This window comes from Lepisosteus platostomus, chromosome 2 (genome assembly GCF_059453375.1).
Source record: "Lepisosteus platostomus isolate fLepPlt1 chromosome 2, fLepPlt1.hap1, whole genome shotgun sequence".
Lineage (NCBI taxonomy): Eukaryota > Metazoa > Chordata > Actinopteri > Semionotiformes > Lepisosteidae > Lepisosteus > Lepisosteus platostomus.
In genome coordinates this window covers 72,092,819-72,119,206 of record NC_142612.1, presented here as the reverse complement: position 1 = coordinate 72,119,206, position 26,388 = coordinate 72,092,819, and the positions used below count along the sequence as shown (strand labels likewise).

Below are 26,388 nucleotides of genomic sequence, written 5' to 3'. Positions count from 1 at the left end.
GGAGGTGCTGTCTTTTGGAAGAGACATTAAATCAAGTTTGTGAATATTTGGTTTACTAATTATATTTGAAACAAAATGAGGGGTGTTAAGTCCAACGTCCTGGATCAACTCCACTCTGGACTATCTAATGTTGCCCCTTTATTCAACTTTGGTGAAGAAATGTCTAAGTTTCCACCTGCTGTGCTGTGCAGTATTGATGAATAATAGCTGCCACAAGTCACCTAAGTGGGTTACTTCCTATATGTAAAGACATCATCAATTTAATAACTTTAAAAGAGTGGCACATATTAAACTCACATTATGGAGAAAGGTTCACAGACCAAACACATCAAAACAAATTCAAGCACTGTAAGAGCCAAACCACATGGGTGCACAAACACTATAAGTAAATAAAAAAGCATCCTGGACATTAAATATTCAAAGAAACTTTTAATGTTATATTTCCTGTACAAAAAAACAACTACACAACAGATTGCCATGAAAATATAATACAACATAAAATACGAAAAATATAATTTAACACACAGATTAGCTTCAAATGTAGGTTAGCCTATGGAAACATGGCTTTTTGTATTACAAGTACAAGAAGTGACAGTTTGTGCTTTACAAGAATTTAAATGGAAGCAGAAAAATCAGATTATTTTTTTTCTTTCCAAGCCTGTATATTAATATCTGTGGTGTAAACAGGACCTTCATTGGTAAACAAGTTTAAATGTTTAAATGAGGACAATTTGTACAAGACATGTATATTAGCGATATACATTAACTTCCATTCACAGGATGTGTGATCGGTTTATATTCAGTGTAGTGAAAGGGCACCTATACATTCATAAGAAATATAGCATTGGATAGAAAACATCAGTTTCAAAATTACAGAGGCAATCATTCCATGCAATGAAAACTCACTATAGTAGAATTCCTACACGATTCTAGCCAATAACATACACTCAATACAGAATCGCCAAATGTTTTAAAAGTCTCCACTTTCCAGCAATGGCTCCTGTATCAATACAAACAGAATGAAGACATATAGACACATCCACAACGTCCGAGTCATTGATCTTGTAACACACTGGAAGTTCAGCAGTGCCAGACGGAATACTCAGTGCCAACTGGAGGAGTGACTTGTATCTCACAGATGTCACTGCTTGCCTGCAAGTGCAGGAGGCACTGTTGCGCGGAGAGCTGAGAGGCCTGCGGTCAGCTGAGGCCCGGTCTAACTCGCTCGCTTACTGCCAAGCGGGTGCTGCCTCTTGGGGATTCCCAGTCGGAGCTGGCTCGTGACCCCTGGGCCAGAGAGCTCAACCTCCTCTTGGCATGAATGCCTTTGCTACTTGAGCCACCAGCCAGCTAACATAAATCCATTTTATTCAGCACTGTAATAGAGTACATTCATATTGCTAGTTCACAAAAACTGTTTATCAGACCCAAGAGAACAGACTAGGCGAGGCTGCTTCGATCCAATATGCATATCTTATATGTACCGTGCGCTAAGTCTTGGGGACTTGGGGAGTTGCATTCCGCCTGAGCGTTATGTGGGAAACTGAACAAATGGTTGAATTATCTGGACCATTTACTTCTTTTTCCAGGCCATAACCTGACTCCATGTGATGGCTGGAGTTGACCTTGGAAACCTGCTGGGACATGAACCCTGAGGACTACAGCAGCAGAGTTTTTAAAAATCCGTATTTGTTTCCAAAGATGCAAAGTACAGAGATAAATAATGTAGTAATGCAGAACACTACTGCTGTGAAAAACATCTCTGCAGCAATACAGGAAATTAACATTCCAAATTGTTTTTTATTTCACCCATTTCTCAGTATTTTCTGCAAATTCTGCATTAACTAGGAAGCCTGATGCTTACACTGAGCATTCCTGCTTCATGTCACCTGAGCACGTCAGAAAAAAGCACACCACATACATTACACTGATAAACAACTATGCCCTGGTGCTGCAATGATATTCTTCTACGGGAAGCAGGACATGAGCAAATGGAAAATAAGGACAAAATCAATAGGATGCTATACAGTACATCTTTAGTACACACATTATTTTTATATTAACTGTATTGACAGAATTTCTTTAAGAATGGGAGAAAATCAAGCACAGTGTGACACCGTCTGCTTGCTACACCGATCTTGTTTCAGTTCTCTACAGTCAACTCTGCTAAACAGAGAAAGGAGGAAATTATGAAAATATGATCTTTTCTAACAAAAAAATGACAAATGAAAATGACCAACATGAAAGTGTCCAGCTGAGGTGCTAAGAATGGTGGAAAAGTGGAATACAAAAAGTGCTTGCTGTGATTATTGCAGAGCGGCTTATATTACAGGAGTGCTCTGTGCAGCGCCTCAGAGGAGACTGCAGTGTGACAATCCTGCGTATTGTTCCATACCTGAGGCCCAGGCCTGGCTCCATTGCCATGATCCTGATAAGCAGTGTGGATGAAGTTACAGGAAGTCCGATCAACCTCAGGGGATATGGTTGTAGGCCACTCATGTGGTGAAAGGTCTGTTTTCACTTCCTGTATGACTGGCTGCCTGGAAAACAGAAGAAAACAGGGTAAAAAAAAAAACACACCAGAATTAAACAACAGAAAAAAAACTAAAAGATTCTGTACAGGAACAGGCCTAACTTCATATTACTTCAAATCTTTTTTGTCTCAACAGTAGAAATGAGTTAAACTAAACTCAATTAATCTTGCTGCTGTTTTGTAAAGTGAAGCTATTCTGGACAACACTGCTGTGACAGAGTATCATATTTATAGTAGGAACTAGGTCAACAAATACTTGCAATTGGGAAAATAAATATATTGTAACTTCTGGACCTGCTTATCAAAAGGAAACAAAAGATAAGGTATTTTTAGTAACTTGGCACAAAAAATAAACAATGTGGGCAACAGAATTAATTGGTTATATTTTTTATGCTCAGAATTCTAACTAAAACTTATTTTTAATTTATCTTAATTAAAGATATTTTAATTTATCAATGATGGACAAGACGAAATTAGCAGTATATACTGTACAACATTAAATGGTCAATAGAATAAAACAGTTTGTATAAAGGTTTATAAGTGCAGACATTTTAAATGCTTCTACTCTGAATTTAGTCAATTAGGGGTTTTCATTAAAAAACAACCCACAGCAAGCATTCAGTTTTGTAGTGCTATAAATCAAATTTCTTACACCAGAGGTAATACTTTCCTGCAACACAAGTAATACTTTCCAAAGTAACAAGGGAGTTTTAAATGAAATCCCTCCCATCGACTGCACTGCATTTAGAAACGTCAATGGTTGTTTTTTCCCCTTTCAGAACAATGAACTGAAATGAAATTTCACAGGAGTGCTTTGGACAGTTATTGATATTCCAAACTCAATCAAGGGTATCAATGCATCAGATACTATGGATCTAAAGCCTGGCTATAAAGTACACGAATGTCTGCTATCCTTCAGAGCACTAATAAAGTTTCCAGTAATGGATCTCAACAGTGAAAAAGGAAAAAGTGGCTAAAAAGAGACAGTGAATTCAGTGATCTCGTCTATTTGCATGTAGTGCATCTTGTAAAAAAGAAGGTGAATCATATCAGCACAGGTCAATCACTCAGCAGCTGGGATATAAGTCATTATGGGGATATGAGAACAAACATTATGCCCTTAGGGCTACTTTCAGTTTTAATGTGTGGGCTTGCAAAACTACTGTAAAGAGACAGAGTGTTATTGCATTGATGTTCACTTAAATGTATTAGAACTTGCGAAGTGTACTGAGAATGTGAGAACCTTTGCGGAATGGTTCCTGAATTCAGTGTTATAACTAACAGATTAATTTGCGGGTGATTATAAGACGGCAAATATTATCTTGCCTATATCTTGCACTTTCTTTTAAGTACCTACATGGCAGCATAATGTTTAATCTCAGTGAATACCCGATGGGATTCTAAGTGGAGCTTTAACAGTGAGCCACCTTTTTAATACAAGAGGATTGCCACTGGAACTTAATACTGTGGGAACAGTTAGACATCACATATTAAACAATAACTGAAGACATGTTAAGGTCACTGTTTCCTCAATTTTCCTTTTCCTTTTTCTTTTTTGTTTTGTGTGCTTGCTTTAGGTTTGAAGCAAATGATCCAAATTCTTAACGGAAGCAACCTTTTTTCTAAGGATGAGGGACTTCTGAAACAATGGATAAGACACATGGCAAGGAAAACTGAAGTTTGGCTGTACATCTGCATTTCTAAGGGTTTTTTAAGCACAACTACAAAAAGCCAATGCAAGACTATGAAGTTTTTCCTACGGCATGGGTCTATACACTACAGTACTCACTCAGAATAAAATGAAAACCCTGAAATCAGACATTTCAAGCTTAATTTATGAAATTGTAAAGAAAAATGATAGAAAAATACACCGTAACTGCATACTAGTTAAATTAAGTAACGGTAGACTTTAAAAGTGGTGAAGATGTACTAATGTATCATGCATCATTGTTTTTCATTAACATAAGTCAAATTTAACAATTTGACTGAGAATTGTGTGAGAGTTGCAGGGCAGAGTTTTCAAGAATATGTGTTCATAAACTGAAGAAATGAACACACGAATTAAAGCCTGTGACGTCGCTGGGAGAACATCCAGGCCAACATCCAGGTTTCAAAGGTGTTCCCATAGCTGTGAAACCTGGGCAGGGAAACACTGGAATGCTCTTACACTGAAGGTACTGTAAGCGTGTGCTAACCTCAAGTGTGAAGTGTCAATGCTGGGCAGATGTGCGGAACACGATGACATTTGAAAAAAAAAACTGATGCCCAATTCTCTTCTGATCGTCAGTGAGGGCATTTTGTACTGTTACAACTGCTCTTGCAGCAAAATGCAGAAGGATGCGGGTTTAACAAAAAATTGCAATGCTCTTCATGAGTAACTGCAGGCTTCTTAGGAAGTGAAATTTATGCCTCAATCAAAACCACTGCTTTTGAGCCATGACTGAGAGCACTGTTGTAAAACGAAATACTACTTGTTTATACAATATTCCAGTAATTTCAATTTGTTATACATCTGGAGGGACACAATCAAATGGGCTTTTTCCCGGCTATTTAATTCATGCAAAGTACCGTTTTCAGAGATGAACTCCTGAATTTGCACGGCTGGCTTTGTCAGGATTACAAACTCTTGTTCCCTCCCAAAGCCTCCAAACATGAATGGCAAAACCAAACTAAAATGGAAACGTAGTCAACAGAATACTCTTATGCAACTGTTTTTTTTTTTATTTGTTACACATCAGCTCTTCCTTTTCAGCATGTGCCAGGAAAAAAAGGCTTTTGGGGAGAGGAAATAGCATTCGGCATCTGATGTGTTTAAAAAAAAAGGAGCTCACAGGATCCCTTCCAAAGGAAATGCTGACGTCAGCAACCCACGACATTTACCCACTGAGATGCACACTACCGTCCGTCAGATAAGGAATTTACGTTCCTACACCTGCCTGTGCTGACACTTGGCTACTTAGGCCTTTTAACAGGGAGCCACATCAACACTACATTTCATTACCTGGCTGGCAGACAAATCAGAGGGAAAACAGTGCCATTATTAGTGGCCACACCTTTTAAAAATCATTTAAGCACAACAGCTTAACAGCGTGAATAGCACCCCTTGACTTCATTCAGGTTTCAGCTCCTGTCTAGGCATCTCGGGCAAAATAAAAAAAGATCCTTTAACTCCTGCAGTGTTAAAGATACATCTGAAGTCTGACATGACACTCACAAACAGTGCCTTTGTTCCATAACTGTGGGAAATGGTACAGACAGCACGTCTGAACTGCTGGAGGAGAATCCAGATTTAGGATTTATGGCAGATTCAGCCGTGTCACATCATTGCCTAGGACACAGATGGTACTCAATTCATTCTCAGTAGCTTTTTCTGCACAGTGGCAGAGAAGGCAGTTTTGTCTGCCCAACCAAAACATTGTGATATCCTCAATCCTTGTCTTTTTTTAATCTGATTTTTGTGAGACCCAGAGAGCAGTAGATAATTCAATTTCATATATCAAGGCTTCTTATCAATCCAAAGTCAAACAAATTAGCACTCACAAACCAAATGATCAAATATTTTTAAAATGTTGAGTAAATTCCAGAGTCTATTTTATTTCAGTTACAAATGACAATGCTACTAAAACTCTTCCTACCTTGTGTTCTCGTCTGACAATAACAGAAGCCTTACATCTTTCTGAACTCAAAACAGGACAGTAAGAAAATGCATCCCACAACTATGTTTTAACATCTTTATAAACGTTTATGTCCCGCCCTCCAGAAAAAAAAAAATCAACACAAGTATCCAAAGCGGCATGTGTGAGAAGTGAAATGAAGAGGCCGCAGTGTGGAGCAGTGATCAGGGCCTTGGACCCCACACTGTAAGGCTGTGGATTCAAATCCTGGGCAGCTCACTACTTGTACCCTGGAGAAAGGCTCTGTAGCAAAATACCGGCAAAAATAAATTTGAGGAACATAAAAAGTACATTGACAGTTGACAAAAACTTATCAAATACAAAGGGAAAAAACATTTTGGTCTGTTTTGCACTAGCTAAGAATAATGACATTTGCTCCATGCACCTTCTTCCTTCAGAACAGAATTAGAGCACCTGGTAGCAACTACCCTAGTCCTAAACTACAAGTCTAAGAGGGAGCTTCTTTAATAACTGAAACAATCAAACACTTCAATACAGATGAAACCGTATCATGATAACTCATGTACTGTATCTCCCCACCCCACCCTCAGTGCGCTGACAGGTCACTTCTGAGGTGTCGGCGGAGCTGGATACTCACTCTGCCGGCTTCTGCCCAGGGAACCTGCAGAGCTGGGCCTGCTGGTCTGCTGGGGGCCGGACTGGGAGAACTGTGGTGCCAAAGTGGGGGTCCGGGCCTTTCGAGGGCTGGTGGACCCACAGTCAGGAGTCCGGGGGATCCTGGGTCGACTTGTAAATCCAGGAATGTTCTCGCTTTAATGCAAATAGAAGAGCAGCACCTGGTCAGAAATCTACTTTTTAACATAAAGAACATGAATGACAAAAGCAGCACCATGCAATATCATGTATACACGTAAACATGTACAAAATGCAATAGCTTAAGTTGAGTTTTTCACTTGCTACATTTGAGTCTCTTGTGTTTTTCTTTTTCTAAAACACATTTCTACAAAAAAAAAACTTTCCAAAACAGGAAACGTAAATTCAGGATTTGAGATGGATTTCTGCTGATGTAATGTACATTAAAAGTAGTCCTCTGCCAGAGATTGTTGCCATATTAGTGCTCAATGACTGCCGAGGTTGCTTGAAGACAGACAAAAATACTGTAGATAACTGTTCTTTCACAGCACGAGACATTCTCTCATTTTAAGTGCCTTTGTTCTTTATAAGCAAGTGTAAGATTAGATTTGTTTTCTTAAGCACAGAGGACCTATCCCTCATAAACAGGAGTGTAGTTAATTAAAGCAGCATCAAAGCTGAGCTTAATAAATGCAGATCACTTATAGACTTAAATTCTTTTCTAGGATTTGCTGATATTTAATCAAGCCTGTCTTGGAATGCTGTTTTACAGGCAGATAACTGACAAGCTGCGAAGAAATCTGCTGAGTCAGAAAAGGTAGATTACCACCTTCTTTAAGTCGAGACATAGGAAACTCTTCCCACCACACTTAATTCATGGGCTGACACAAAGTAAATGCAGAAGATAATGGGATTCAATTCTTGGATTCACCTTAGATTTCAAGAGTAACACTAGTAATTAAACATTTACACTGTCAATTCGTATTTCATTACTACACAAGCTGTTCACTCTGAAGCCTGATGGAGGTGTTAGGGGAAAGTATGCTCACCTGCCAGAAAGACCATTCTCTTCTGGAGCCCGGCTGGGCAGGGCCTGCAAGGAGAGTGCTTCGAGATGCCCACTCAGCCCCAATCGCTGAGAGGACCGGCCACAGTCCGCGTCTGCAGCTGTGCCATTGCAAAGACAGTTACAACAGAAACAAGGTACTGAAACACAAGTCCATAACAAAAGCAACGCTTATTAAGCAAACAGAAGACAATGTGTACCAGAGTGTCATCGAGAAATATTAATGAAATACAACACAGTTTCCAAAACTGAAATATTTAGAATAATATTCTGAAGGTGAAAGAACAGAAGCAACTTATTCAATTCTACAGAAATTCATACATGCACACACACATATTTTAGATTAGACAAAGTTTTAAGGTTAGACATTTACATATCCCCTAAGGGCTATACTACCACATCAAAGAAAAAATTATCTTCTAATATATTACCAAAGAGCAATATGTGAACAAAGCAGCCTGCTGGCATGGTTTTAACTCAAGCAGACGGAAATTAAATGTTTTTTGTTAGCTGAGCAGAGACATGTGGTGCAAGTATTGGAAACATATTTAGTAGGTTTTTGAGGGGTCTAAAAGCAATTTTCTGTACCTATTATAACATCGCACTCTGTAATGTTTTACATTCAACTTGTGAGCTATAAAGAAAAAATATTTTTATACAGATAAAAATTTGTTTTACACAGTATTAATGCTGTAAACTGTAGAGAATCTGTAAAAATACTGTATAAAACGTTCTGCAGTAAAATAAATTCTTTATATTTACTTTTGTATAAGTAAATACAAATGAGTAATCTTGTCTTTACAGCAAATTAAACAATTTAAACAAATCTAGATGTGTTATATATTATGTAGCGCTTTCTGTGTTGCAGTAAATCCTGTAAATACAATATATATTGTTATAAGAAATTATCTTTTTTTACTATATGAATGAGAAATTATGCATTGTTTAGAGCATGAAATGGTAAGTTATGGGAATGCACCATTGTACAGTACTAATGTTAAAAAAGGTTATTTAATACCCAAATATTGGATATATGAATGCATATTTTTTTATGTAATAACAGACAAAATAAACTACTAGTTTCTGCTACAGAAATTGTTAAAAAGATAAGCTTCCTAAGTCTAGAGTAGTTAAATAAAACCATGCAGTTGGATGTACGGATGTCTAAGTTAAGAGTGTTACAGGGAATTTATTTTGAGCATTGCAGACATGAATAAGTGGGTGTGTTCTCAGGTTCTTCATGGTAACAGAGCGAGACTGGATCTCAGTGCTTAAGCACAGGGAGTCCACAGGGTGGACAGTAGCACAGTATGCTCTTCCCCCACTTCAAGAAGACAAGTGCGGGGGTGCTCACCAAGGATGGGGCTGAGAGACTCCGCACTGCTTGGCCTGCTCCCGCTGCGGGTCGGAGGTCGGGAGCTACACTGGGACTGGGGGAGGCTGACCTCGCTCCTGTGCGTGCTGAGAGCACAACGCCCTCCGCTGCCCAGTCTGGAATCCCTTCAGGACACAGAACAACAGACCGCAGGTCAATCAAAAGTACTATACTCGAGAATCGTAAATTACATTTCCATTATGCATGATAATCCCAAAATTCCTGCTGCCACGAAACAACATTTGCAAGAATCTGTTCATATTTCACTTTCAGTGTTGTTTGCAGATGAGTCTGATTTAATTAGACATTGGGGTTGAAGAGCTCTGAAGAAAGACCCAGGTAAAGACAAAGAAGATTCTAAGGGAGCCAGCTTCTTCCCGTGACTCATGTGCTTGATGTTTGACTTGAGGGCCGGCTGACCTTGTGCTGGAAAAGGCCATTCCAGGTGTTTATTGGGGCAATAAAGACATGTCCAGATGGTAGCACTGCCCAACAGATGGTTTACGGAACAGTAAAAAAAAAGGCTAGACACTAAAAAACTAAAGATGGGGGAAATTGTGCTTTCACTGTTTTAAATGTTTAACAAGGATAATTTCTAAGGATTTACAAGACAGATAGCAAGAGGATGACTGCTTTATTGTGGATTTTAGAAGGACGCCCCTGCATTCTCAGCAAACAGTATGTATGATAAAAAAGTGCAAAAAGTAAGTATGTACAGTAAGCATGGTAAAAAAAAAAACCTGCAAAAAACCCGAACTTAACCGGTAAGTTCACAGTCAGCAAGACTCACGGCGTGTAGGTTGTGCGGTGAGAACTGGGGGTGACAGGTCGCTGAAGTGGCTCATCGACGACCTGACTCATGGCCTGGGCCGACTTCCTCTTCGCCTTCACCGTGTTTGTCATGATCTGGAAACAAGCACGACAGCTCATGACAAGCCTCCTGACAGGCTAGAATACAAACACAAGGGTCATGACTCAAAGCTTCTGATAGTTATGTCAAGGATAATTCTAGTTTGGTTTGCTTTTTTCACAGCTAGTAAAGTAAGTTTACAGTGATTAATGAAGGAAAGAAAAACGGAGGGATTAAAAACAGATGATCACAGGTCACACAGCTATTGATGTCCAAACTGAATACACGGAATCAGATCGGAGGAATACCTGAATCCTAGGACAGGAAAAAGCACGAATGATGGTACTTCTAAAGATTGACCAGTACAACAAGCTTCATGCAGTGTGTAATGTTTTGCAGCCAAGTGCATTTCCAGATTTTCATTCAGTTCGTATATAATGTGCACAACAGATCTCACCCCCAGGTACTCGGTTGTCAGCAGCGCTTCGCCTGAAAGCTCCCTGAGCTGTGGCTGAACCACTTCTTCTTTGTCCAGATCTGCTTCCATTGCATCCTGGTCTTCCTATGATTGCACATTTGTTAACTTACTTTTGCCTTCAGAAATGATATAACAGCAGCTAACAGAAAGAACAGTGTTTCTTCTCAACTATACTAAGTCTTGAATTCTTTAAAAAACAGAAAATAGCTTGAAAAAAAACGATTTCAGTGTTTATAATAAAATTCTCAAATAAAACCACACAAAACATTATAAAAACCCAGACAAATTAGTTGCATATACAACTCAAGTAAGCCTCTTACATTTACTATTGCAGCCTTACACAGCATGTGTTATGAATTATGAATAACAAATGAAAACCAAAAATGTTATTCCTTTTCCAGATTTTCACATTTTTATTTTTAATCCCATTTTTGTCTATTAAAAAACTTTTTTTATGAAACATAAATATACAATAGCTTTGTTTCTAGGTAAGAATGAATCCACGACAGGTTTTGTCTAAACTATTTCTGTGGAGCACTGAAATAAAACTCTCCCCAGCGCAAAAAGAGACTTGTTACGCACTCATTTCTCAATCAGATGTGTGCGTAACTAGTTTGAAAGTTGTTCTTTCTCCTCAGTAATTATCATTCACTGCAGCTAGCTTACATCCTCATCGTCCTCTTCGTCTTCGTCATCAGATTCAGGCCCGTCTTCTGAAACTTCCTCTACAAATTAATAGGCAATGAATACAGAAGTCTAGAGGGAATTTAATTTGCATAGACACAGGGCCACAATATACAACTTTTTCTTCCCTGTTAATCTTCTTTCTTTGCTATCGTATAATATCTGAGAAATGTTATGTATGTCCAATTTTAAAATTTGTTGACAACATATATTAAGCTTTAAAGCCTCTTCATCATGATAAGCTATTTTCACACTATGCATTGAAGTTCACATTAACATAATACCACAAAGCATAGTTCTGCTGTATACGTGGAAAGCCTCTTCTGTTCAAATAAGAATAACAATAGCATTTCACACTCTTACCCGAGTTTAGTTGTTTGATGATGAACTCAATCTGTCTGTTCATCTCAGCATTTTCCTCCTTGCTGAAGCAGTGAAGTATCTCCTCCAGGCTCTGCAAACACGGGAAAAACATGTGATAATTCAAATTTCCTTGGCTGGACTGCTGCGTCTTCCAGACTTTACAGCAGTACAGTTCTCACCATGGCCCTGGCCTCCTCTCGCACTGCTGACACAGAAAGAATGCTGTACAGGGCTCCATTCACATAGGGCCGGATCTGATAAGAAAGAACAGCCAAATGCCACATAACTATGAGAGTAATAATGAATCACATCTTTTGAAATAATATGCAAACATGTCAAAACTTAATTAAGTAAAATATAGAAAATGCAAGCTAGCGGGCTCCCAGTCTCATCAGGTGGGCTAAGCCATCAGTGTCAGAGGTGTATTCAGTTTGCACTTAAGCCTAAAACCCAACAGGAGGAGCACAATTCTCTCCTGGAAAACTAGGAGATTTGTCTCTGCACAATTTGGACAAACAGATGCCCCAAAATAAGATACCTATTGAGAAGGGCTTATTGATTAGCTCTGCTGTCTAGTGATAAACAGCTAGAAATGTCTGTAATGTAAATAAAAAGAACAAGTAGTTTCCCCTTTCTGCAATAACACAGGAGACTAAAGCCATTAAACAAAGAAAAAGAAGTGCTGCTTTTATGGTTTCACACAATACATTACCTCATGGTTTTCATGTCCCAGGAGATCAGTCAAAACCTTCAGCACGTGTTTAGCATTCTGAGCACACTTCCTTTTGCCTGCAACAGTAAGACATTACAGGGATTCATGCCATTCTGCATTAATCATGACCTTTCATAGATGGTACAAAAAGCAACCACAGAACACTGCAAATTTTCCTTCATGATAAAACAGAGCACATCAAAGGTGCAGCCAAATACAGCTATTTAGTTTAAATCCCCAAAATAATTTTGGAAACAGCTGTCAGTAGCTTAATTCCTAGAAGCCGCAAGAATTGCGATTCAAACATTGTAGTACAATAACTGACTTTTGTCATTCTGTACATAAGTGTACATTAATGCAGTATTATCAATTATTATATATAATGCATTAATAATTTTATGAGAAATAAACTAATTGAATTCTGGCAATCAAACAGGTAAGATCATACCTTGTGTTCTCAGGCAGAGATTCATTAAGAGAGCTACAGAATATTCCAAAGTGTAGTCAGAAAGTGCATCTGTGTCCTGGAGCTCATCAACAAGCCAGGGAATTAAACCATCTTGGATCATAGTCGACTGCAGATCACGTCTGTCAATTACACAAGATACATCAGCTCCAAGCTCCTACTCAGCATATAAGGGTTAGAATTTGTTTTTGCGGCAATAAATTCTTAAAGATCCAACCACAAAAACAACATGAATTCATAAGAAGAAAGTCAAATCTCAGTCTGGATATAGATTAACCTATGTATAGATTTCATCATTATTTATTTATAGTTTTAGATTTAATATTTTATAATAGTTTGCATCCCAATATGTAACTAGCTTGCATGTCAAATTAGTATAGAAGCATAAATACTGAGGAGATTCTTAGAAAATCCTGTAGAAAAACTGAAGGTCACCTATATCACCTCTGTTATGTCACAGTGTGTGGTCTATGTGAGTTTTTGTTGTTATGTTCCACAGTTCTGACTTTGATTGATTTGAGTGATTACACCACTGTTTCCGTATGACATCATCTTCAATTAGCTTCTCGACCAATCACAACTCATCTTTTTCAGTACAAAACATGGAGGCTTTGAGAAGGAAGGGGCCTTTCGTTTGACTTCGGCTCGGCTCTTTTTTCCGTATAGCTTCGGCTTTGTTGTTTTGTTGGTTTTCTTTTGTAGTCAGGTTAGCTTTCCCTTACTTTCCTAGCCAGCTCCATTTTGTTTGTTATTATCTTTTTTTTGGCACCACTCTCGTTCCCTTACCCTGTGTGTTATTGTGTCCTATTTTGAACCAGTCACTTATTCACCTTAAAATTATCACTTTTTGCACCAACCCTTGTTATCACGCTTCCTAGTCCCTCACCAGAACCCACCTGCTTCCAAAAATTATCCTAAATGTTACACCCCTTTACCCCTAGACACTTGGGGTCGTAACAGTGCTCTAGAAGTATAAAGCACAAATAAGTAAAATTTGCTATGTGGAATATAACTTCAAGGTTGTAACGACAGAAGGGTATAAAGCAGGATAACAAATTTGATTTCTCATACTTGAGGCTGAGCTTCTGCAGAGCTCCCAGCACATTCTCCCTGGTAAGAGAATCCTTCTCTTCCACCCTCAGAGTGCTCTCTAGAACTCTTAGCAGGACAGGGCTCTGGGACAAGTACATGCGACCTGTGACAGCAACACATACAAAATATCGGCAGCATTATTTCTAGCAGACAAATACTTTAATCATTTTCAGACAGGTAGTTATTATTACAGTAATATTAAAAAATAATGCTTGGTTTAGGAAAATACAATTCTCTAATATGAATAAGGAATGAATCTTTTTGCTTTCCTGTGCATTTCAGGTTTGTGCTGCTTTTCTTTAAAGAAAGCTAATAACATTTTGCTTTAAAGCACAAATTCTCCACATGGGTTCAATGATATCTTATTAAGGCTGCTGATACAGAAAGAGAAGTCCATCCTACCCTAGAGTGGTATAACCCACTAAAACTTGAACTTTAAAAGTTGGGTTAAGTTCACTCCCCATGTTTGGCTTCTTTTATTTGAACAGACACACTTCTGCACACTCAGGGGTGTGTTGCCAGGATCCAGAAAGTAAGTGGGTCTTGGGAAAACACGTTCATTAACATAGCCATAAAGTTAAAGCTCCTCTCACAATGTCCATGGGAGTGATGATCAGTCATTTCCTTATCACCGACCAATTGTCTTTTAGTAAAGTGTCAGGTGACTGAGGATGGGACGTCATTCCCCATTGCCTTCTGGGGAATGTGGTTCAAACAAGAAGTGGAATCTCACCTTTCGCCCTCCAACAATGGATGGAACCAAAATGTGAGGCAATTATCACTAACTGGCAACCACGATATCCTTTCATTTATGATAATTAACACTTCAGAAAACAATAATGCAAATCATTCCTAAAATAATCTTTTTTTTTAATGAGTTTACGTCATTAACAACGGATCGACGTACCTTCTGAAAGTGAGGCAAAAGCATTGATCAGTCGTGCCAAGTACTGCCTGACAACCTCATTCTTGGAGTTCAGCAGCTGTAGCACATTCTTCTACAAAACAAGACGTTGTATATTTTTGGCACTTTTGAAAAAAGTTTGAAGCTGACCCATACCATAAACTAGATTATAAAATAAATCAAAATGTGCGAGATAATAAGTTTAAACTAAAACATAGTTATAATAACTGTTCTGTTCAACTGCCCTTCTAATTGTTGGCTCTATTAATTTCAAAAGCTAATGTTACAAAACTCAAGCATCTATTCAAGTGTGTATTCAGTCAAGTGGCAGGTTTACATACATATTCATAATGTACATAAACAAAAACAGGGTTACCTGATTATTTTGCACATACAAGAAACCCCTGTAGGTGCAACCTGAATTCAAAGGAGTGGCACAGAGAAGTCTGACAAATATTACATAACATGGCAGTCTAATATTTTAGTTATGGCAATTTTGAGCAACATTCTTCAATAAAATAACTACAGGTATGTGAAGTGAAATACTGAAATGTTGTTGAATTCCAAAAGTATTTCAAGCAGCTCAGTGCCTCTTGTGCACCGACACTAGCTTGTGTAGGGCTGTTCACCTGGCTAGTGCTGTGACAGTCCAGAACATCATTGCTGATGTAAGCCTGGAGCACTGTCTCCCTCTGCTCCCCATGGAAAGACTTAGTCAGTCTCTGAAAGTGAGAACAAAAAAAAGTTTCAAAAACTGTTCCCAAAAGAGTTCCAAAACAAGTCCAGTAAGTGAAATAGTTATAAATCGTGTCTTGTGCTTTTATTCAATAAAAAGCAAATGGCCTCTTAAGACATTCTGCTACAAAAACAGAGATATTACAGGACACAAAAGTCTAGAAATTTGCATCCATTTTTGGATCCAATTTTATTTTAAAAAAAATCAACAAAAACAAGCTGTGAAAGGACAGCCATGAAGGAAGCATCTTGATTTCAAGACGGAATAATTCAATGACTGTTCGGCGCGGTTATGGGATTGTATTGTGCTATTTTACATGAATCACGGGCTTTGTATACTGTTCTGGCACTCCTCTGCCATTCTTCTTCCACCTCTCCTCTAAAGAGCACCGTTTCATAACAGGACTCGGCTGCTAGTCAGGCTCACTCACCCAGCGCAGCGCTTGCAACAACAGAGCCTTCAGGCGGTCTGTCCCATAAATCAGGTCTTTCTTCAGCTTCTCATAGTCTAAAGAGGGCAGCAACGGCACGTCTTTGGACTTCCTGATAGCCAGAAAAGAGCTTTACTAAAGGACATGCCGCAAAAAAAAAAAATGACCAGGGAACCAAGCAGCCAAGAAGCCTACGTTATAATGCAGTTGCATGTGGCTTTGAAATTCAAGGGAAGAAATGAGATCTAAACCACTGAAGAGTTAACTGCAACTCTCACAGTAATGGTCAACACAATGCAAAAGCCTCAGAAACAACTCATTAGCTATTATACACATGATCCTGACAACAGCATTACCACATTGTGGCCTGATCGTTTCAAGTCTCAGAAGCTAAGCAAGGCTGGGATTGGTCAGTAGCGGGACGGAAGAGTTCTAAGGAAAACCAGGTTGCTGCTTTCAGTGGTGTTGGTGGACCAGTGAATGGCAACAGTTTCTCTGGACCAGGATTTCCAAAACCAAAGGACCGGTTTAGTGACTGGAGACACTGTAATTCATCCTATGTATGAGAAATGAAACCTAACTACTCCCTCATTAATGATCCCAAGGAACTATTTATGTCCTGGTGTGCTGGCTACATTTCCATTCAGGGTTGCAAAACTGGCCTTCTAGAAGTTCCCTCTTTACTCAACTGGATGAGGCAGTTTTTTCACTTTAGTGGGGAATGGCACTTTAGTGGTCATTTAAGTGGGTTTCTAACCCGCTTTACATAAAAGATTTTAGGGTTCCTTTGGTATTAAACCATCTATACACTTTCATATAGTTACTATTAAATAATAAAAATCATTTTCAGTCCCTCATTTTCCCCGAACCTTATAAGGAGTTTTAAACTACTCCATAATGAATGAAGTTAAGTAATTTTATTGCTGGGGGGCCACAATATTAAGGAACGGGGTTGTGTATAGAAGGATACTGTAGGCCTACTGTAGTATCGGTCACTGACAGACTAATACATGATCTCCATTGATGCATGTTGTTTGGATATGACTGATCTCCATATTATATTCTGATATAATTTAAATGTATTCCTAAGACTACTTTATGTTTAAATCTTTTTTGACAGCTCACAGGTCTGTTTTGCTTCCGTTTATGCCTGGTTGCTTCTAATTCAATTACGAAATCTCACTTACGGAGTGGGAATGGATGCTCTCAGCATAGATGAAGCCTGGGGAAGAAAGTACAAAGACCAGGAGAAGAATCAGACGTACTGTATATTGTATGCAGAGACTTCAGAGAATTTATAGCCCATTTTCCAGACTTGGGGAAGAACTGCAGCAGGCCTGTGTTAAGCTACAGTATTTTGTATTCATTTAGTTATAAATAGGTCTAAAAGGGATAGAAATCTATTACAAGTTCAGTGCTTTGGCCTTCATTTCTTCATTTATTTGGAGACCATTAAATGTCTTTAAATCAACAAATAAATGTATTCTAATGCATCAAATAAATGCAACCAGTCAATAGTCAACAATAGTCATTTTCGAGTTAAGATATGTATACATAATTCACAAAATAATAACAAAGCAAACAATAGCAATAATTGAATTATTTTGTTAGTTCTGAACATTTTTATCTTACTCCCTATTTTTTACCCCCAAACTGCATTAGTACTATTTGCATACTGATATACTGAACATACTGAAGAAAAAAACTATCTCTTAATACTTGTGTATAAAAATACACGGGACACATCTCATCAAAATCAAAAGATTTAAAAAATATTCTAGTGCTGTAATATAGGTGCTTGACCTGCCATATGCATCCAGTTCAGGGGAATAAAATGAAAAAAAAAATCCATGATTCCCATTACTTACCAGGGGTATTCCTTTAATTATATGAAATCACAATGTTTCTTTGGAAGGTAAGGGTACAGTGGCAGGAGATAAGGTGTTGGAATAGTTTGGGACATGCAGAACCACAGAACGCACATTGAGATGGCTGTGGTGACCATGCAGTAAGTTATGATACAAAGAAAATCCCGTATGCAGACCGGAAAGCATTAGGGGCATAAATCTGCAGCATCCCTCATTGTTTTATCACACACCGCTGAATTTTCTAACCACTGTCACCGTGTTGCTATTCAATGACTATTTGATCAACCTGTTATGTGGAACAATGTGTAAACTTGTCAATTGGCTATTGAACTTATACAACAATGTCTCTGGGTGAAGTAGAAATCCCTGCATCCCTGAATGTGTCACATTAAAGTAAGTTTTAACCAACATTTAATATTCTTCTTCAATTTTGTCTATAATATGTAATCATGCCAGTTCATCGGTACCTGGGTTTTATAGGTTTGTTAATCCATCTTTAGTGATAGAAATATTGACCATAACATTAACTTAAATATCTACTAAAAATACTCTGCTATTGGATTTAATATGAAAGAATTTAAGAGACACTGATTTCAGACACTTCACAATAAAACTCAGTAGCATATGAGTAATAAATTGAGATACTGCTCTTGGAAATTCCATGCACAGCTCACATACATTAAGGATAACCCTTAATGTAAAGGCTTACAGCCTTTATTATTCTGTTAGTTTCATAAAGCCATGCCAGTAAGTGCAGCGAGTGTTACGATGCAAATTAACTTGGAACAACATAAGAAGTGAAACAAGACCACCTGCGTAAAATATCCTGACTGGGTACTTATTTAATTAAAAAATATGGATTTGTGGTTCAGATTTTAAATTGTTCACAATGTCTACCAAAGCAAACCTTTAAAGCATTTATCATCTAAACTTCAATATGGATATAACAATCAAGATGCTATTTCTCACTCTGTTCTAACCTAGACAAACTCAATATTCACGCTGAAATCTATGGATGACCAAAAGTAAATGTGAATGCTATACAGGCTGGAACTGCACAAGTGGAATATTATAGTACTGGCCACTGTTACTCTACACAAAGAGTGGCATCCTAACAATAAACACAATGCTTTAAGGACCGATTAAACAGGGCATGACGGGGACTACAATAAAACACAAAAGGAATTAGGACAAAGACGAGGGAGGGCATGTAGAGGGGACGAGAAAAGACTAGCAAGGTGCAAGCAAGACGAGAAACGGAAATTAAGAAATCATCAGCAACTTACATATCCGTCATCATTGTCATTAGGGCTCATAGAGTAATATCCCTTTAAGGGTAGACGTTCATAAGAAAGAAGTCACAAAGGACATTAGGCACATTACTGACAAAGAACAAAATATGCAGCAAACAGAAACGTACACAACACCCTGGAAACAATATAAAATTAACGATGAATTCCGATTATTGACCTATTACCAATTCCATGTTGCCTGAGCTGAAAAAGATCTGTTGAAAGTATGTCTTTTACCGCACATAAAGGGACAATAATCTTATGGTACTGGCTCTTACTACGTTCACGTTCATGTAGAAGACTGAAAGGTTTCACTTGCTGAATGAAACCTCCATCATACTTTCGAAGGGAAACAAACTGAGAACGATATCAGCTCATGACTCCTCATGCACGTTTCGCACACTTACAGTCCCGGGCCTGGTGAAATCAATGCTTTGTGCCACACTTTGCCGCATCTGGTTACTGAACAGACGGACACAGATGCTCTGGAGGTATTCTGGTGTGATCTGAAAAAAACAAGATCAGTTCTTCTGAGTTTTTCAGGTACTATGTGCTGAGTTTCTTTTGCGGTTTCAGCAAGAGAGGAGAGATAAAAAATTGGCAGAAGTCAAATAGGCACCTGATTTACCATTTTGCCATTGACTGTAGCTTCCAGTGAGTCGACCAGTTCTGCTGTGACACCGATAAGGTTGTGGTAGTCAGCCTGCATCTTGTTGTACCTCTTCATGTAGGTTGCAGCTCTCCTTTCCGCATCAACTAACTGTTGCAGTATGTCTGTACAAGAAGGACACTGCTGTGATTCAAATCCCATTCCAACAACAAATCCCCTCCATAGCACCATCTGTTTCATTTCTAAAAGATAAATTATTTACTCACACATTACATTTAGATGCACTGTTACTGGCAGGTTTTACTGTTGTTTACGAGAACACTTCCTAACTATCACGTGCTACAGTACATCAGACTTAAAATGCTGAGTAGCCTCCAACACAGGGGGAAAAAACAGAACAAACTGCAGAAGGCAGGAAATCCAGTTACTAGGCTACTGAATAAAGAGTCTAAATCATAAGCCAGTGAAAGAGAACACTATATTAAATATGTTTTCAAATTCAGCCCAGGCTGTGTTACAGTCACTACCAACTGATGTTAATCTACGCCACACATCCGGCATAACGGAAGGGTAAAATACCAATGCTGACATTATAACAGACTGAAACTAACTCCATCTTGAGCATATAGTTAAAATCAATAAAAGTGACACAGAAGCATCTCAAATTCAAGAAGATAATTTCTCAGTTGCAGACAATGCCATCTCTCATTTTATTACATTAGATACAGCACTCAGCTGCCAATTTTCCTTCGGACATTTCTATGGGAGTTTAACCTTGCCCATCAGGAGATATCGTATACTTCACAGTTCTTACAGATTAACTTTTCTTATAAACCTGTAAAAAGTTCCTGCTTATCAGACATGACGTATTTACCTTTATTGCCTTGCCCGCTATCCTTCTGTGTTTCTGATGTTAATGAACAAAACGCACCACTCAGTTGGTCAATATTTTACTTTGCATAACCTTGACGAATCCTCCCATTTTTTACTGTCTCATCCAATTCCTTGAAATAATTTTAGCGGAGGAATCTTAAATTACCCGTGTCACAGGAAGTCAATCCATCCATAAACTAGATTGAGTAAGGTCTGAAGAGCTGTCCTAGGCGGAAAGCTGAATCTTTAGCTTTTCAGCATTGTACATTAAATTGTGAAACACTCGGGCTCTTGCAAATCAGCTATTATTTAGTGGACAACTATAAATTTATTTATATATATATAATATTATTTAAAATATTTTTAGCTTTTATTATATTTGCAGCTTTTGAGGCAGGGATTTAGAATAGTGGTCAGGGATGTGGATCTAACAGGAAGGTTATGAGTTGAAATCCTGGGTGGATTACCTACAACCCACTACCTTTGAGCAAGGTACTTGATTCAGATTGGTTCACTAAAATACCCAGCATATTTATGTTGCTCTGGATAAAAGATGACATACATTTTTCAAATGTCCACAGAACAAAAGGGTGTGTGATAAAATGGGATATACTAGTGCATAATTCCATAAGGTAAACCTTAAAAAGATACATTCTGGTTCACTACTTGTTTCATGAACATTAAAACAAAATATTTGACTCTTTTCAAGCTTGGCTGATTCTTGGTTTGGGTAATGCCAAGTTTCTTTTCTGTTTCTCTTACTTTTTTTACATTTTCTAGAACAGGAGTAAATAACAGAATATATTTATTCTTCAACTCTGTGTATACCAAGCTGCATTTAGTATAATGCGATTAAGAAATGCTAATTTAAAAATGTATAATAATTGTCTATATAGGCAAAAAGACAGAAGGAAAAAGCTTATCAAAATCTGGCATATTGGAAAAACCTACAATTTCACAGCTTGAATCTAATTTCTGCATGCATAATTGTATACCAATTTTTATGGAACTAATTTTATTTTTAAGACAGCATTAACTTCTTTCATACTTTCAAATTTTATAGAAATATTTTGAATGTTTAACTTCTAATTGAGATAAACCAGAAAGAATACAGCAAGATAATTGACAGCATTCCAGAATGCAAGTCACTTAGAGACAGCTTCTGTTAAACTTCTAAAACGATGTTTGTTTACTGAATAAGGTGTTAAACACCCAATACATATATATATATAACATACATTATTAATAGAACTTTATACACTGTATAAAGTTAGAATTAAACAACAAAGAATGAAGAGGTGTTGAAAGTACAAATTAAAAAGAAAATTGTTTTCAAACTTTCACTAAAGTACTTTGTGAAGGATACATATAAAGTAAGCAATTTTGGAGTACTGCTGGCTTTTAGTGTCACAGACAGAAATTTTTCTAGCCTCGTCTTGAGGTCCGGGGTCCAAGCATCCTAAAAAAAATTTCAAGAAACAGAAATAGTATTTAAATAAAACGTACATGGACATCACCTCACAACTAATTAGCACATGTTAGAGGGTATTATGTTTGTGTTTACGACAACTAATATATGTTTTCTATACGAAAAGAAATGTACTGGCATGGTTGATAATGTGTAAAAGTACCATGGAGAAACAAAGACAAACCTACAATGTCTGTACAACAGCTTTGAAGCTGAACTTCAGCCAAGGTGCATTTCATACTGGCACCTTTGTGATATAATGTACTGGCAATGTTCTAGCAAAGCCTGTGCTCTGTGCTGGGACTTCGTAACAAGTGGAAAGGCAGACCTGGAAGAGAGTTTTGAAAGACGGATGCACTTTGGGATTAGGCACAAAGGGCAAGGCGTAGAAGGGCAGGAACTCGGTGGTCTGGCTCAGCGCTGCTCCTCTTGTCTCCAGGTAATGCCTGAAGTGTGTTATCCTCTCCTCAAAATCCGCTCTGTCCTGCTCATGGAACAATACGTTCTTCCAGTTTATTACACCGCTGAAAGCAAGCAGACTGCTGCCAAAGCTTGAAAGTAGACCTCGGTGACACAACACGGATTTCTGTGCATGCGACTGCGCTGATAAAGCCTTATCAATGATACCCCATCCTTTTACAGGAATTCAAGGACTATTACACAAAAAAACAAAGCAGATCCCAAACTTACTCTTAAACTAGGTTATCAGCTTCCCTCATCTCTCAATGACTGTCTCATTCCTTTCTTAACCTCTCCATTCAGACCCTTTTTCTCACCTTCCACTGTCATTCTCACTTTCTCTTTTGTCCTCCTTACTCACTCATATTGCTTTTCTCTTCCTCGTTCTCCCACACACCTGAGCTCGACAGACACAACACTGTGCCTGTTCTTCTTTCTTTCGGCTTTTCGGTGTGCAATTAACCTCTACTTACACCTTAAGGATTAGGAGTATTCTAGACAATGACATCAAAATGAAAGAATGTAAATCACCCTCCTGGCTATATTAAAACAACAATGCGATGAAATAGCAAATAAGATAATATATTTTTTTAATTCTTTATGTATAAAGTAGTGTGGTGGTATCTGGACACATTACAAGTACTAACAATGTAGAACAATTAAAAATGTATTTTTTTACTAATATTTGAACCAGGCAATAGAGACATCTGGTGGATAAAGTAAGAACTTAGTCCCCTAACAATTACAAATTCTAATCTGCATGTCTCGGAAAATCCAAATCTGGACAGCACAAATACTGTTGGGTGCTGGAATCACTCCTTATAAAACTCTACAATGAAATAATAGTCAGATTTTTGTTAAATTTTCGTTAACAAATTGGACCAAGTCGTCCTATTACAACTATGATGTGCTAAATTAAGGAAAACCTACCTATCCCACTCAAACAGAACAACAGCATAGAAAAATTCTGATCCCATCATTTGCACTGGTGTAAGACCTCGATTGTTTGAAAGGGAGACTTGTGATGTATTTCAATGTTGCTTACAGGTGTTCCTAGGACGTGTTTCAGTGGGAAGATCGCGAAGTGGATGTGCAGATAAAACTCAAGTTTCTGGGCGAGGAGGTCAACGTCTCGAATCTGCGCAGGGATGTGTTCATTCCACAGCTCAAAGAACACTTTCAGATCTCCATCCTCAAACGAGCTGATCATCTCCTTCTGCAGAACAGGGCAAAAGTACCTATATTTACAATGCAGTCCCATATGTAAAATAACATCTTTTCCTTTTGGAGCCATAGACTGCACTGGTAAAATATGATATTTATCTGATGGAATGATAGATTTACCTGACTCTCTTTTTAAGAGTGTTGGTCAAGGAGAGTCTAGATCTGCAATTCTCCTTCTCTATGTGAAAATGTGAATGTGGACTTTACAGTATTTAAACTAATTTGAGGTTTTACGCTTCAATTTGTTATCTGGTGTCACTGTTCCAATTCTGTACAAAATGCTACTAACAAAATAAATAAAAATCCAGACACATACCTGAATAATTAATGTTTTGGAGTCTCTCAAGACATTCCCCGTGGTTTTTGGAAGAGGCTTTCCTTTCGTCTTGCATTCTTTCTCAAAAAGTTTCACAGTTTCATCAAATTCGGCAAACCTTAAATACTAGGCAAAGACAATAAAACGTACTTGCTAATAATGAAGATATGGCCTTTGGACAGCACATTTCGAAATGAATAAATAAAACCAAATGTTTCTTACATCTAAGCTATGAAACACCTGTGTCCTACAAAGCCAAGTTCCAGCAGCTATATCACCCTGCAACTCACAACTGGCAACCCACTGAAGCTCAGCAGGTGTGAGCCTGGTCAGTACCTGGAGGGGAGACCTCCTGGGAAAAACTAAGGTTGCTGCTGGAAGAGGTGTTAGTGGGGCCAGCAGGGGGCGCTCAACCTGCGGTCCATGTGGGTCCTAATGCCCTGGTAAAGTGACGGGGACACTATACTGTAAAAAGGCGCCGTCCTTCGGATGAGACGTAAAACCGAGGTCCTGACTCTCTGTGGTCATTAAAAATCCAAGGGCGTTTCTCGAAAAGAGTAGGGGTGTAACCCCGGCATCCTGGCCAAATTTCCCATTGGCCCTTACCAATCATGGCCTCCTAATAATCCCCCTCTATGAATTGGCTTCATCACTCTGCTCTCCTCCCCACTGATAGCTGATGTGTGGTGAGCGTTCTGGCGCACTATGGCTGCCGTCACATCATCCAGGTGGATGCTGCACATTGGTGGTGGTGGAGGGGAGTCCCCATTACCTGCAAAGCACTCTGAGTGTAGTGTCCAGAAAAGCGCTATATAAGTGTATATTATTATTATATTATTATTACTATTACAAGAATATAAGCGTTGCCTAGCACTTTAAAATGCTTTTGATAATCAGTCATTTATCACTAAAGTGCACTCACCCTCTTCAGAACTGAACAACAAGAACATAATGCTCATTTTTACAGTACAATCTATGAAAAGCATCTGTGCTTAAGTACTCTGTTTGGGATGGGATTTAATTATCTATGAAAAAACAATTGGATTATATCTTGACAAATGATTTTATTATCTATTTTATCATGACTGTTGTTCTTCCTGCTCAGAGAAATATTTTCCATATTCAGCAAAACCTTCCACCAAAGCCAATTCTTAGGCAGACTCCCAAAACATACTGCCAGAAAGCACATTCAAGGGGAGGACAGCAGTGCTGCCCATTCTCATTCTGACTTTGGGGTCTGACACTATCACAGTTTCCCATGACATCTCCTTTAGTATTCAATGGGTTAGTGCCATATGAGCCAAACAGTAAAAAAGCAGCATAAAATTTCATTCCATAAAACACTTCTGAGACAAAAAAACAGCACTTAAGCACACTTTAAAAACTACATACCTCCTTCACCATTCCAAGAAGCTCGCCTTCGTAAACCAAAATATCTCCCATTTTCCAATATAATCTGTGTTCATTTGCAAACTGAATCCGACAAATCTGCTGCACACTTCTTTCTAAACAACAGCAGGAGGAATGACAGTATTCAGATCATTACTGTGTTGTAATAACTCAGCATTTGTAACATAATTAAGCCTACCGACACCAAATCCCAAACGTGAGTACTTCAAAAAGGTAAAAACGTTAGGATGCATGTTTCAGCAGTAGAGTGGAATTTAATTTGATGAAAATGTTATATAAAATCTAGATGTTCCTTTTCCATTAAAGAATACGGCAGCTTTGTACACTGGCAAACCCCTGCAAAGTCTATACATTGCAATAATTCAATCTGGGGATCAGCAGACTGTAGCCGCTTATTACGTTTAATTAACAACATAATACTCTTCACACGAGCTCTTTGATGACTGTTCAGCAAGCAAATCGCATTCCACATTATTTCTTATCCAAAAAGGAATCAGTTATGTTGAAAGAGAGGAAATCTAAAGATGACATTCATATTTTTTTCTTTGCACGAGATGTTCAGAGGAGGCCTCTTTGGAAACAATACTTAACAACATTGTTGTTCGCACGATCTTACCTTGCTTTTTTTACATTGTAACCGTTTTCGCTTCTTATAGTCTCCCGATATCAACGAAAGGACAATTCAGTTAGTGAATTCAACGCGTTAACATTCATTTCAGGCTTGACGCAAATGGATACATATCTTGCTTATAAAGGATAGCAACAATCGATGCACGAGACGCTTCCAGAGAACACCTGGCAACCAACAGCAGCCACGGCACGCACGAGCGTAAGAGCCATAGATATAAAACCGATATAGAGGGGTCCATCCTGTGTAAACGACTCTGGGTTGAGTGTGAAATGGCGGCCAT

The 26,388-nt window shown here is 38.3% G+C and overlaps 1 protein-coding gene across 2 annotated transcripts; it reads right to left on the bottom strand.

Moving 5' to 3' along the window:
* Positions 1-414: 414 nt before the first annotated feature.
* Positions 415-26,307, bottom strand: armc9 (armadillo repeat containing 9). 2 transcript variants are annotated; one of them, XM_088616789.1, is made up of 26 exons: positions 26,094-26,307; positions 25,460-25,572; positions 24,068-24,193; positions 23,573-23,743; positions 22,397-22,552; positions 21,967-22,059; positions 20,602-20,626; positions 19,746-19,891; positions 19,525-19,623; positions 19,112-19,153; positions 17,145-17,179; positions 15,958-16,069; positions 15,421-15,513; positions 14,795-14,885; positions 13,867-13,990; positions 12,778-12,917; positions 12,330-12,406; positions 11,797-11,871; positions 11,618-11,708; positions 11,237-11,295; positions 10,550-10,654; positions 10,033-10,148; positions 9,222-9,367; positions 7,851-7,968; positions 6,806-6,978; positions 415-2,540 (listed from the first exon to the last, which is right to left on the bottom strand). In XM_088616789.1, the coding sequence occupies exons 2-26, from the start codon at positions 25,508-25,510 to the stop codon at positions 2,518-2,520; spliced, it is 2,487 nt and encodes an 828-aa protein (XP_088472915.1). In that variant the 5' UTR covers positions 25,511-25,572; positions 26,094-26,307; the 3' UTR covers positions 415-2,517. The 2 variants fall into 2 exon arrangements, with proteins under 2 accessions (XP_088472915.1, XP_088472924.1); XM_088616798.1 differs by lacking the exon at positions 19,112-19,153.
* Between the last annotated feature and the right edge of the window lie 81 nt (positions 26,308-26,388).

Excerpts from the sequence above, each read along its gene's own strand:
- armc9 (XM_088616789.1), bottom strand. The coding sequence starts at position 25,510 with ATGGGAGATATTTTGGTTTACGAAGGCGAGCTTCTTGGAATGGTGAAG. Across the intron at positions 10,149-10,549 it reads TGACAACCGAGTACCTGGGG|ATCATGACAAACACGGTGAA; the intron begins GTGAGATCTGTT and ends GCTTGTTTCCAG. Across the intron at positions 7,969-9,221 it reads GTCTCTCAGCCCCATCCTTG|CTGCAGACGCGGACTGTGGC; the intron begins GTGAGCACCCCC and ends GCAATGGCACAG.